The sequence below is a fragment of the Martes martes genome (assembly GCF_963455335.1).
Source record: "Martes martes genome assembly, chromosome: 5".
Classification (NCBI taxonomy): Eukaryota; Metazoa; Chordata; class Mammalia; order Carnivora; family Mustelidae; genus Martes; species Martes martes.
This window is the reverse complement of record NC_137892.1, coordinates 165,102,772-165,114,793: the sequence shown is the minus strand read 5'-3', so window position 1 is coordinate 165,114,793 and position 12,022 is coordinate 165,102,772. Positions and strand designations below refer to the sequence as shown.

The 12,022-nt window shown below is 67.4% G+C and overlaps 1 protein-coding gene across 2 annotated transcripts in view; it reads right to left on the bottom strand.

The window, feature by feature from the left end:
* Positions 1-11,661, bottom strand: part of SLC12A7 (solute carrier family 12 member 7) — a 40,452-nt gene extending 28,791 nt beyond the window's left edge. For both annotated transcript variants that reach the window (XM_080803322.1, XM_080803323.1), the window contains exon 1: positions 11,444-11,661. In XM_080803322.1, coding sequence (XP_080659448.1) covers positions 11,444-11,600 — 157 coding nt within the window. In that variant the 5' untranslated portion in view covers positions 11,601-11,661. The remainder of the gene's footprint in view (positions 1-11,443) is intronic.
* Positions 11,662-12,022: the final 361 nt, after the last annotated feature.

Here is a 12,022-nt window from a genome sequence, read left to right as displayed (position 1 = left end):
CAAACGGAAAGGAAACTGCTTCTAGAAGGGCCCTCCCCGAAGGGGAAGCCCAGCCGTTTGGGCCGACGGCTCAAGACCCCCCGCGCATCCCCCCAAACTGACAACCGCACGGGGCCTGCCGCCCCCTCAGCAACCCCGCAGGTGCGGCCTGAGTACGCCGCGTCGTCCCTGGGCGTCGGGCGCGCCCAAGACCGTGTGCCCAAGGACAGGGGCCTGGGGAAAAGCCTGGGCAGACGGCAGCCCGGCCCCACGTCCTGCCAGGACCCCGCGGAGGGACAGCAGCGCACACAGCCCGCCAGGCCGGCCGCCGCGCAAAGTCACAGGACCGGTCCCCACACCGCCCACGGCAGGCTCCTCTCCCTTCCTGCTGCGGGGAGCCCACGTGGGGCTCGCCTGCACCCTAAGGACTGAATCCTGTTCACAGAAATCCGTTGAGAACCTGCTCCTTGTACCCGCCTGCTTGTGGCACTGAACTCCCAACACTGCTGAGCCCCGAGATCCCCTCAGAGCGACGCACAGCGACCTGCAGCACCCCAAAGCCACAGGAGTGCACGGTCCTCCATGGAGCACGGGTCTCGGGGCGGGAGGGCGAGCCCCAGGGCCATCCCCCAGCGCCCGCCACTGCCACTTCTCTGCTCACCAAGGACAGACTGGGTTTACCGGTCGTTTGGCCCACACCTCCCGTGGGAAACAAATGCACCCGGCCCCGCGTGGGCTGCTTCCCACAAGCTCGACCACAGACCGGGATGGGGACCAGGGCGGGCAGGGCAGAGCTGTGGGAACGGCGCACAGGAGGTGCCCAGGACGCTGGCAGAACAGAGGGAGCTCCCTTTAAGAGGGCGAGAAGTGGGGAGCCACCCACAGAACCGGGCCAGGGAGCATGCGCCCGAGCAGCGGCACCAGGAGGGGCAGGGCTCGTGTGCCGAATTCCAGAAGCCAGCACCCGTCCCGGTGGGCAGTGGGTTTGCGGCTGCGGGGGCTCTCGCCGCAAGGACTCGGAGGTGGTCCCACGTCAGACCTGCTTTTCCGCGACCTGACAGCACCTTCCCAGAGGGGACGCTGTAGCGCCCCACAGCAGCCACAGCCCACGTTCCCCCACTGCCCCACGGCCACCACCCTCTGAGCACTTGGGTCCTCAGCCCACAGCCTCATGAGAAAGCAACACCACAAAGCATTTCTCCTGCAATTTATACCCATGAAATGTATACTCATGAATTTATACCCACAAAAACGGCCACGTAGAAATTCTATGGTACTCTACAAGGCTCCTGACCCACATGGCTCAAGTGTGCTGACAGCAGGACAGCACGTGGCAGAAGGTTCTAGACACAGGCCAGCAAGCTTCCACTGTAAAAGGCCACATTGCCATCCACAAGCACGTGGAGCACCAAAGACTGTGTGAACATGCCCAACAGCAGGGCCGTGTGCTAATAAAACTTTATTGACAAACACAAAGAGCCAAGCCTTGGCTTGCAGAGCCCGGGAGCGGAGCAGGTTCTCAGCACACAGCTGTTTTCGTGTGGCCACAAAGCAGGAAAGCGGCCATCCTTTCTCTGCCGGCCCCGCCACGTCCCCAGCCTCGGTAGTGATCTCTGCCCACCTCACAGCGTGTAGGATCGGCCTTTCAAAGCCCCTCAGCCTGGAGACCTCTGTGGAAAGCCACTGCCTCCCGCAGCACTCCTCCCTGTACCCTGAAGAGACCACAGGGACCACGCATGGCTGCCGGTCTCCCCGGGTTCTCAGGGAAGGCCAGCGGCACACCTTCCGCACTTGTTCCAGGCCCGGGACCCAGAGACCACAGACAGGCTCTCCCAGGAACAGACCAGACGTGACATCTGCTGGGCCAAAAGCAAGGTGTCAGGAAGGAGCTGGAGCCTGGAAGGGGCACCGGTGGGCACAGGGTGCGAGGGCCTGGGTGAACCACCACGGCCTCCCCTTGCTGTCTCGTTACAGAACGTGCACCACACGGGCCATGAGAGCCCCGGCACCCCGAGCGTGGACACACATCCTGACGCCCATCTGAGCTCACAGCAGGGACCAGTGCCCCGTGTCCCTGACCCCGCAGGGACAGAGAGCCCGGGGAGCCCCCCGTCAGTTCTGACACCCATCTCTGACTCCACGAAATGTAAACTTCACCGTGAGGGCCGTGAACACTGGGCATGACCAGGGGCGAGGTCATCCTGGCCAACTGCGCCCCCCCTCCCCCAAGCCTGACTCTGGGCACACCCCAAACTCCAGACTTGCCCGCTGCACAGCCCAGCGCCCCGTCCCTGAAAGCAGCATGTGCATTCCTCCCGTTCCCAAGCAAACACAGCGAGTCCGATGGCGGGAGGGAGGCAAGGCCCCGGGGCAGAGCGGGGGGCTCGCAGAGGCAGGGAAGCGACCGTGGCCCTGGCAGTCTGCTACTGAGGCCTGTGCAGAGCCCACGTTCCCACGGATGGCTACGGCCCCAAGCAGCACCAAGGGCTCCCATCTCGGGCCTGTTCTCAGGGCCGTTCTCAGGTTACAGCCTCCGTCCGCCTGTCCACCCACCCCGCCTCCTCTGGAGTGAGCCAGACATCACTCCCCGGCTCCTTCCGCTTCTGCGTGTGTAAATGGGATGTCCCCCACCTCTCCCGCAGGACGGCTCTCAAGGCAGCGGCAGAAGGGACCTCGGCGGGACAGCATCCACCCGCCCTCCTGCCCCCCCCAGGATGGAGTCCCATCAGGTGACCCCCTGGTGCATCCAATGGCCAGACGTCTTTGAAGTGGTTCCAGCCAGAATGAAGCGTTTCTAGGTTCCACGACCCCAACAGTGGGCTCTGACACCCCCACCGCACCACGCTCCACATCCAGGACCACTGCTAGAAGCTGAAATCCGGGCCAGCGGGACCCCCCTGCGGGGCAGAACGACGTCTGCCTTCAGGCCAGGAAACCACTGCCAGGCTCAAGGTCAGAGTCCCCATGACTTTCATGGCAGATTTATGGCTAGAACAGAAGTACTGTGTCAAAATCAGAGCAAGTATCATGAGCAAAGAGCCCTCAGAGCGCCCACGGCACAGACTGCGCGGACACCGCACGGCCCCCTCTTCGGGGAGGACGGACAAGCCTTTCCCATGCCGGGGCTCTGGGAAAGCAGAAGGACGGACGTCCCTGGGAGTGTGCCTGGCCAGCGAGGAAGCAGAGAGGAACTCGGGCTGACGGGAAAGGGGACGCCCTTCCTGCCAGCCCAGCACCAGCCCATCCCAGGGCCTCCTTGGTGCGCGGGGCCTGCACGGCCACCCCTGGGGCCACAGGGAAGGGAAGGACGCTAGAGTCGCTCTTCCCCAAGTTCCGTGCAACGGTGTCACGTCAGCACATTAAACCTGGTCTCCTGTGCCCCACGCCCCACACCCCACACGCTTCCCCCAACACAAGGCCCTTTACGTAAGGCCCTGTCGCGCTTCTGCTCTGGGGTCCCTGATGCGGGACGGAGGCACGGCTTGCCATGACGCCAGGGTCCACCCACGTGTAAGGGATGTCCACGTGTGCACAGCATCTCGCGGAGCCCAGCACCCCACAGGGGCACGTCCAGCCCGCAGGGGCAGCTGGGCCTGTGTGCTGCTCCGAGAGGCCTCCCCGCAGGGACACAGCCTCACCTGCAAAGCATGAAGAGCTTCCTGACCCAGCACACTTGTGACGGCAGGAGTGACCCAAAACCTCCACCCGCCAGCAGCCTCATGGCCAAAGAGCAGCGTGGCCGCGGGTTCCAGGCCCACTGCGTCCAGGGGCCTCCCGTCATTCCCCACCGTCCCCCACTCCGGGGGGAGGCTCCCTTGGGAAACAGCTTGGGGACCTCTGGGAGAAGGGGTTGGGAAGGTTCCAAACACTGGAGGAACACAGCCACCTTCCCACACAAACCAAGGCCACCACGGCAACTCACTACTGCCACTTACAGAGCCCTCGGTCCCCAAGACCAGCCAGTGGCCCCATGGGCAACACGTTTCCTTTACATGTGACTCGGTCCAGAGAAGAGGGGGCGTCCCAGGACAGGCTCAGTTACTGAGAGGCGGTAGCGCAGAAACACCGGGCCCGGAAGATCGCGCGGGCTGGACACACGCGCGTGCATTCACACTGCACATGTACACACACTCGCACGTTTCCTCGCACACATGTTCTCATACACGTGGATGTGGGGCCTCTCTGGGGACCCGCACCCTGAAGGCCTCACCAGACTCTCCCCCAAAGGGTGTGTCCCCCGCGCCGGAAACGGGGGACCCCACTCCCCAATCAGTCCCCCGTCTGCACCGATTCTGGTCCAACCTCTCCCATGACCTCTCCCGTGACTTTTCCTACATCGGGACCCGCCGTTGGTGCGCTGAGCCCGAAGGAGGCGGTGGCGAGTCTGCCAGGGGCACTGAGCCCTCCCCCTGCCCCTGGGGCAGCTCCCGTTACGCACGCCGGCTCCTGTCTGGCGGCCGCCAAGCTGGGCCCCTACGGCAGAGGGAGGAGGAAACCCGAGACTGGCCTGCGGCTCCTCCGGATCTCGGCCCCACTCGATCCCTCCCCAGTGACCATCCGGGCTCCCTGGGAAGCAGCTGGCCCGGGGGCGCCGCAGGCAGAGGGAGCGGAGAGGTCACAGCCACCTCGGGGACAAGCCCGCTCCTGGACAGGGAAACTGAGGCACAAGGGGCACTCCTCAGGGCCCCCAGGAGCACAGGCTGGTGCACACAGGGCGTGGGACAGCCAGTGCCCATAAGGGAAGTCCCCACTCGTGCCAGCGCCCAGCTACCCCCACCTCGCGGGCGGCGCCAGGCCACGGCCACTGAGCAGACACGGGCTCAGCTCCCAGCTGTGCACACAGCCCACAGCAGCCTCCGGCTTCGCAGAAGCGAAAGCAGCTCTAAGTGGCGAACAGGCCGAGACGGCCGTTGTGCTCTCCTCCCCAACACAGAGCCGTGGGCCGTGAGCCACACCGGGCGAGGGGGGGCCACACCCCGGGACGCGCCGCTCGGTGACCCAGCCCAGACCACGCAGGGCTCAGGACAGCACCTCCGCCGCCTCCAACCGTTCAAGAAACCACCCAAGAGCAGAAAAGGAAACAAGCTCCAGGCACGCCAGGGCTCCAGGGCCTGCCAGAGACCCACGCCAAGGCTCCAGCCCTAACACCTCCCCTCCCAGCGCAGATGCGGCCTCGCAGGCCCCCCCGGTCCCCCCAGGACACAGGGCCACCTCTTGGGCCCCACCACAGGGGCCTGCTCACCAGGACTCCTGGCAGGTTCAAGGACCCACATCATGGCAGTAGCAGGGGTGCAAACAGGACAGGTGGCCAGGGGGCCCGGCTTCGTCCGTCCCCGATCTCGGTCCTGCTGAAGCTGCCTGTTTTATCTGCACAGCCCAGACCTCTGCTCTGAAGAGGGAACTTCCCTCTTTCTCATAAGGGGAAGACATTAACCCTCTGTGCTCTCCTGTTCAGCGACAGCACTGGCCTAGGGTCCCCCCTGGGTGCCCACAAATAGCTGCCTGACAGCCTGCACGGCCCCAGGCCCGAACTCCCAGGCTCGGGACACGTGCCCCCCTGGGCTCTCGTCAAAGGCTCCCCACCCCTGTCATCGTCCCCGCAGGCTTGTGCTCCCGGAGCCGTGTGGACACACCTGCCCTGCCCAGCTCAGCTGGGGCCACGGGAGCAGTGGACACGACCCAAGGAGGGCTCAGCTCGCAAAGCCAGCGGAGACGGAAAGCGCCTGGCCCCGGGATCAGGAGTTAATACCTAACGTCCAATGTTGCTCTCTGGGCACGTTGTCTGCAGCAGCTGATGGCAGAATTCATGTCCCAACTTGGGGGACAGCAGGAGGCCCCGACACAGGCCGGCAGCACGTACACGACCAACAGGACGTGCGCCCAACGTCCCACGTCCTCCCCACTCGCCGAGCCCGGCCCTGCTGCCGCCCCCCACGGGGGCCGTGGTGAGGACGGTGGCCCTGGAAGGCATCCCTGGCCCAAGGTCACCTGTCCCCGATGCAGGAGCCTGGGCCAACCTGAGAGCCACCCTGCAGTGACCCTGACAGAGGGGACTCCACTGGGCTGGGAGCGGAGGATGGCCACCTGCACGGTCCAACCCGGCACCGCACCATCGCACCCGGTGCAGCCACCGCGTGCCTCACTGGCCTGCTGTACAGACTCCTGGGCCAGTCGCCCTGCCCGCTCCCGGTGGCTTCAGCCCTGACCAGCTCTGCGCTCACACAAGGCACCAGCCCCTGCAACGCCCCCAAGAACCCGTCCGCAACCCCGAGACCCGCGGGGAGCCTGCCCCACACCTCTACGAAGGAAACGTCTGGGGCCATTTACTTGAAAGAAATTCCCTGAAATTCACGAGCTCCTCCACCGTGGAGAGGGGCATGAGCCACGCCACGTGGCTCCCAGACCCTCCACAAGGGCGAGGAGGGGCTCCTGCCCCGACAAGACCCAAGACACCCCGCCAGAGGGCTCCCCAGGCCCACCCGGCCCCACCGGTCTGGCCAGCGCAGAGAGGCAGGGGAGGGCGTCGGAGGACACACAGCACGGCAGCCCCTCCACACCCAAGCCCTGTCGCTCCAGAGCCTGCTCCTCCCTGGAAACAGGCGTGAGTGGCCTCAGAGGCCTGGGAGCTGCACACCCCGCGCCCCTCATGAGGCGGTGAGGCCCCACCCCCGCTGGCCCCTCCACGGAATTCCCCTGGGCCACCTCAGTGTCGCGTGGCTGCAGCGCCCGACTCATCGCGCCCGTCTGGGGCCAGGCTCACCCCACCGACTGGCGCTAGGGGGCAGGCTGCTGGTCCCGTCACCATCCCACCGTCTGACTCCTGAATGTGGGGACAGCCACCCCCCCCCGCGCCCACGTCACCAGAGAACCTGAGGGAGAAGAGGCTCCGCCGGTGGGGTCAGCCGCTTCCCGCTCTCGGCCACAGCTCCCCTCACCGAGAGCAGCAACGGGTGGTGGTGGGATCCCCAGGACGGCCCAGTTCCAGGCTCCAGAACATCCGACCCGACGGGCGGGCTGCAGCCCAGAGACGCCCCCGAAGGCCGGAAGCCACACAGCCAGGTGCCACAGAGGCCCCAGAGCGCATGGTCTCCCGAGGGGCCTGGCCCTGCCTCCGGCCACCCTCACTGGGGCACCCCCATGCACAGCACCTCATGGCGCTCCGTCTTCCCAGTGCACCGTAGATCACGTGTCGGTCCCTGCAGCCTCTGTGCCCCCAGGCGAGCACAGACTGCTCGGCTCACTGATGCACCCAAGGCCATGGGGGACCTGTCGGGCTGCAGACTCCACGGGCTCAAAGAACAAACGGCAATGGCCGTAACCAGCGCCCAGCAGACCCCCCAGGTGCGTGGCTGTCCTGGGAGCCAGACCCTCGGAGGCGTCCCTCGTGCCCACACTCAGGGCAGACACTGCCCCCGCCCAGCAGTGACCACCACCACTGGTGTCCACAGCTCAGCTACCTGCTCCAGCACAGCAGGTATCAAACTCAGAAGATCTGGAGAACTTTCCAGAACAACACAGACCCAGATCTATGTAGCAAGGCTCCTCGTCCAGGTCCTGGGAACAGATCTCAGATCAGAGGCACAGACACACCACTGCTTCCGAAGCCCGACCAGATCCCCCCGAGGCGCACCTCCAGCCACTCCGCAGGACGGGTCCACTGCGGGCAACAGCCCAACACCATGGGACCACCAAGCCCCTGTACCCACCTCCATGGACATGCACACACACGCACACGTTCACACACAGACCCACGTGTGTACGCAGCAGACATAGGCATGCACCCCAAAGACCCGTGTGTGACACACGTAAACACACACAGGCACACACCCGTGGGCTCTGAGGGGGGGAATTATTCAAGAGGAGCGCCTGTCCCCGGGGACCGCCTGGTGCATGGAGAACAGGGGAACGAGCGCTCGGCCGCACGCTCTGCTCGGGGTTTCCACTCCCTGCTCCGCTGCCACTGACAACCGCATCTGGTACACAGAACGCCGCTGTGGCGGCCCCGACCCACCCGCGGGCATCACCGACATCTCCCCACACAGCCCGGGGACCACAACAGCTTGTGCCCCGCAGCCGGCGCTGCCTTCCCTCCAGCACCCGAGGCTCTGTCAATGGAATGGCAGGAACACGGTCCTTTCTGCTCCCACGGCCGCTGGGACACCTCCCTCCCTTCCGGAAACCCGGCGTCCTCGCCCAGCACGACCACACCGTGAGGAAGCCATGCGGTCCGCGGTCCTCACTCCCCCACCGCGCTGTTCGCACACGCCCCTGCCCAGTCCGTCAGCGGCCACACACTCACAGAACCACAGCGTGAGGTCCGGGGCCGGGACCTCAGAGTGCGGCCCGCACTGACGATGGCCGCCTGCCACACACCCCGGCAGCGCATGGGCGACACTCCCGGGGACCCTCTGGGTCAGTGCCTCCGGGAAGCACGGGTCCTGCCCCCTTCAGAGAGTCGGGGAGAGACCCCTGGGTGCCCGAGAGGAGCCGAGCCACAGAGAAGTCACCAACAGGATAAGGAGGCTGGACAGAGTCTCGGCTGGGGACGGCGGACACAGGGCAGCCAGTCCAGCCTCCACAGGCTGAGCCCCCGACCTCCACCCAGGCCCACAGCCTGTGGCCACGGCTCACTGCACACCTGCCAGCTCCAGGGCCCCACCCACAAGGCCCAGAAGGGCCTCCGCCCAGGCCCACCGGTCACACGGCTAAAAACCCCACGCGTGGGACTTAGGAAGACAACCTACTCCTCACCACCCCCGCTCCAAAAGGCGTTTCTCCAAGAAACACAGCACAGAGGGTCGCAGAACCCATCCCACTTGCGATCACTGATCACAAGCAAACGCAGGACGAATGTCCCCGACGACCCGCGGGACCCCAGGAAGGCAAAGCTGTCATTCCGGAACACGCCCCCACCCCACTGGCCCAGGGTGGGGAAGCCGTTGCGGATCCTGCCTCCACCTCCCACGCGTGCCCAGCCTCCCTCCGCCCAGGCCTCCACGAAGCCCCACGGGTTGTGCTTCCCATCTTCCCGGCTCTGAAGCACCAGCCACAGGCTTGCAGAGGGCCAGTCAGGTCAGTGCTCGGCTTCCTCCTGCCTCGGCACTGAAGGCCTGTAGCTGGGGGAGCCTCCCACGGCCAGAAGACAGGACCGGGCCTCACCCTGCGCCTGACACACAGCGCTCGCCTGGGGTGTGTGGAGCAGGAGCCTGGGGGCGGGGGCGGGGGCGGCGTTCGGGCTCCTTCCAGCTCTGGTCCATGGTTCACCAGTCCTCACCGAGGCAGGGCAGACCCCACGGTCCCGCACAGCTCTGTCAGGCTACCGAGGGCAGTGCCGCTCCTCCCGACTGGCCAGTCACTCTCAGCACACCCTGGGCCCTCACTCTCCAGGGTGTCAGGACTCCTCTTTCCAGACAACACAGGGCTTCCAGAAACACCCCAGGAAGGCCTCCTGAACTTTACTTCACTCTCACCAACTCCAGGAGGCCCACCCGGAAAAGCCAGGACCTTCCCCGGGTACTGGCCGATCCTGCGACGGGGCCAGATGTGGCCGCTGGGGAGACCCCAGGGTGCACGGACGGGCTCCGGCCTGGCCTCCCCAGACCCCAGTCATGCTGGTGACTCGGTGCCAGTCACAGGGTCCCTCTGAGCCCCAACTACACTCCGGGACCTTAGGGGAAACAGCGATGCTCACCCTAGAAGAGGCCCCAAAAGACGAATGCAGTGACACGCAGAGGACACCACCCCCCCCCACCCCTGTCCGAGGAACAAGATCGTAGTGCACAAAAAGTCAAACCCAGATGACCTCTGTGCAGGTGCGGCTCACAGGGCAGGCTTCATGACGGGAGGAGGGGGGTTGGCGTGAAGCCCCCGTCCGCATGTGCCCGCGCTCTGGGCCAGACATCACGCGGGGCCACGAGATCCCAGGAGAGCCCTCAGCAGGAAGGGAAGGGGCAAAGCCTGAGAGAGCGGGCGGCACTCAGCGAGGCCAGCCGGGGGCTCAGAGCCCGGCCGCCCACCAGCCCGGATGGGCAAGCCGCCCAGTCCTCCCGGCAGCCGCAGCGCCTGGCTCCAAGCCCACAGGCCCAGAGCCCGGCACAGAGCTCCTAAGTGGACGGACAAGGAAACGAGCAAGACGAAAACGACCCGGCATCAAACAAGCCGCGCTCCGGATCTGGAGAGAAAGAACACAGTCCGCCCAAGAAGGGGCCATGGACGGGGAACGGGGCAGGCCAACAGGGAGCCTCCTCTGGAAACACGACGCACATCTGGAGGCCGCTAGCACACGGCTCATCCGGAGGACGATGTCAGGGCGCGCTCAGAACCAAGGAGAGGCCACGCGCACAGACCCTCCCGCCTTCACCTGCCTCCGGTCAGGAGCCCTCAAGCCAGGCCTCGGCCACCACCTGTCCCAGGCCCCAGGACACACACAGAGAGCTGGATGGGGGCCTCACCCCACAGGCAGGAAGGGACACGGAGGGAGAGGGGTGCACCTGGCGGTGGGTGCTCTCAGAAGGGCTGGCCTTGCCAGCCAAGACAGGGGGCCTGCAGGGGTCTGGGCCATGGGAACGGGGAGCCTCTGCCCAGACACAGCGGAGACCCGTGGCTGTGGACTGCTCTCCCACGACCCAGTTCTAGAGAGTAGGTACCGGAGGGGACCCAAGGATTTGGAGCCTGGAGGACAGAAGTAGCGGACCTGGGGGATCCCCCCAAGAGAAAGTGAAAGCGCCGGGCACCTCCCGGGTCCAGAAACAAAGGCGGGCAGAAGGACCCTGGGCCAGAACACAGCTCCGCTGGGAAGGGCGGCCCCTCCCCCAGCCCCGCCGGGACCGGCCGACCTTCGCGCGATGACCCCGCGAAGAGCGGGTCCGCGGGCAGTCAGGCGGTGCCCACAGCTGGGCGCGCGGCCGGCGCTTATCGGGCCGGAGGCCTTTGCCCCAGCGCGCAAGAGCAGAGCAAAGGCAACAGGAAGGAAGCAGGAAGGCACCGGGGCCGCCCTGGCCGCGGCCGCCCGGGACCCGGGGGGCCCGGACGTTCTCACGCAGGGCGAGGCCCCTCCCCGTCTCCATAGCTACCCCGGGCGTCCCGGCCCCGCTCGCGTCCCACCCGGCCAGCGAGGAGGAAGGACCCGGCGGCCCAGCGGGAGCGGCGCTCGGACCCGCCGCCCCGGGAGCCCCAGGACGAGCCCGGGGACGCGGCTGTACAGGCCGCCGCGGGGGTGCGGGGTCGAGCGCGGGCTCGCGGGGCTGAGACGTCGGGGGGAGGGAGGGGGCCGCCGGGGGACCCCGACGGAACGGGGTGCGGACGGTGCGTGGAAAGCAGCGCGCCCGGGCCGCCCCCTGCCCGGGCCGCCCCCTGCCCAGACCCTGCCCAGACCCCGCCCGGGCCGCCCCTCCTCCCGGCCGTCCCCCGGCCCCGCGAAGCCCGGCCCCGCCTTTGTCCCGCGGGCAGGTGCGGCCGCGCTCACCCGGGCTCTGGCAGTCGGGCTCGCCCTCGGGGGGGCCCGGCGCCTCGCTCCCCTCGGCCCCCTGGGCCCCCTCGGCCCCTTCGGCCGCCGCGGCCGCCTCGTCCGGGCCGCCGTCCGCCCTCGCGTCCACCGGCACCACAGTGAAGTTGGTGGGCATGGCGCCCGCTGCCCGCTCGCGCCCCGCTGCCCGCTCGCGCCCCGCTCCGGCCCGCGCTCCGCCGACGCGCCGCGGGACTTGGGCGCAGGGGCGGGGTCCGCGCGGTCCGCCCCCGGCCCGGCTCGCTCCGCCCCCGGCCACGTGACCTCACCTGCCGGCCCCTCGGCCTCCGGAAAAGTTAGCGCGCGGCGGGGCGGGGTGGGGCGGGCGCCTCCCGCAGAGGTCCCCTCCCCCCGCCTGCGCTCCGGGACCGCCCGCGCCCCCAGGGTGCCCCCTGCCCCGGCGTGGCCCCGCCCGGAGCAGGCCCTCGCCCGCCCGGCGCTCTCCAGCACCGCGGCCCCCCGCGCTGGCCCCTGCCCGCAGGGTACCCCCCACCCAACCAAGCGGGGATCGGGTCTCCCCTCTCCCTCCGCGCCTGGCTC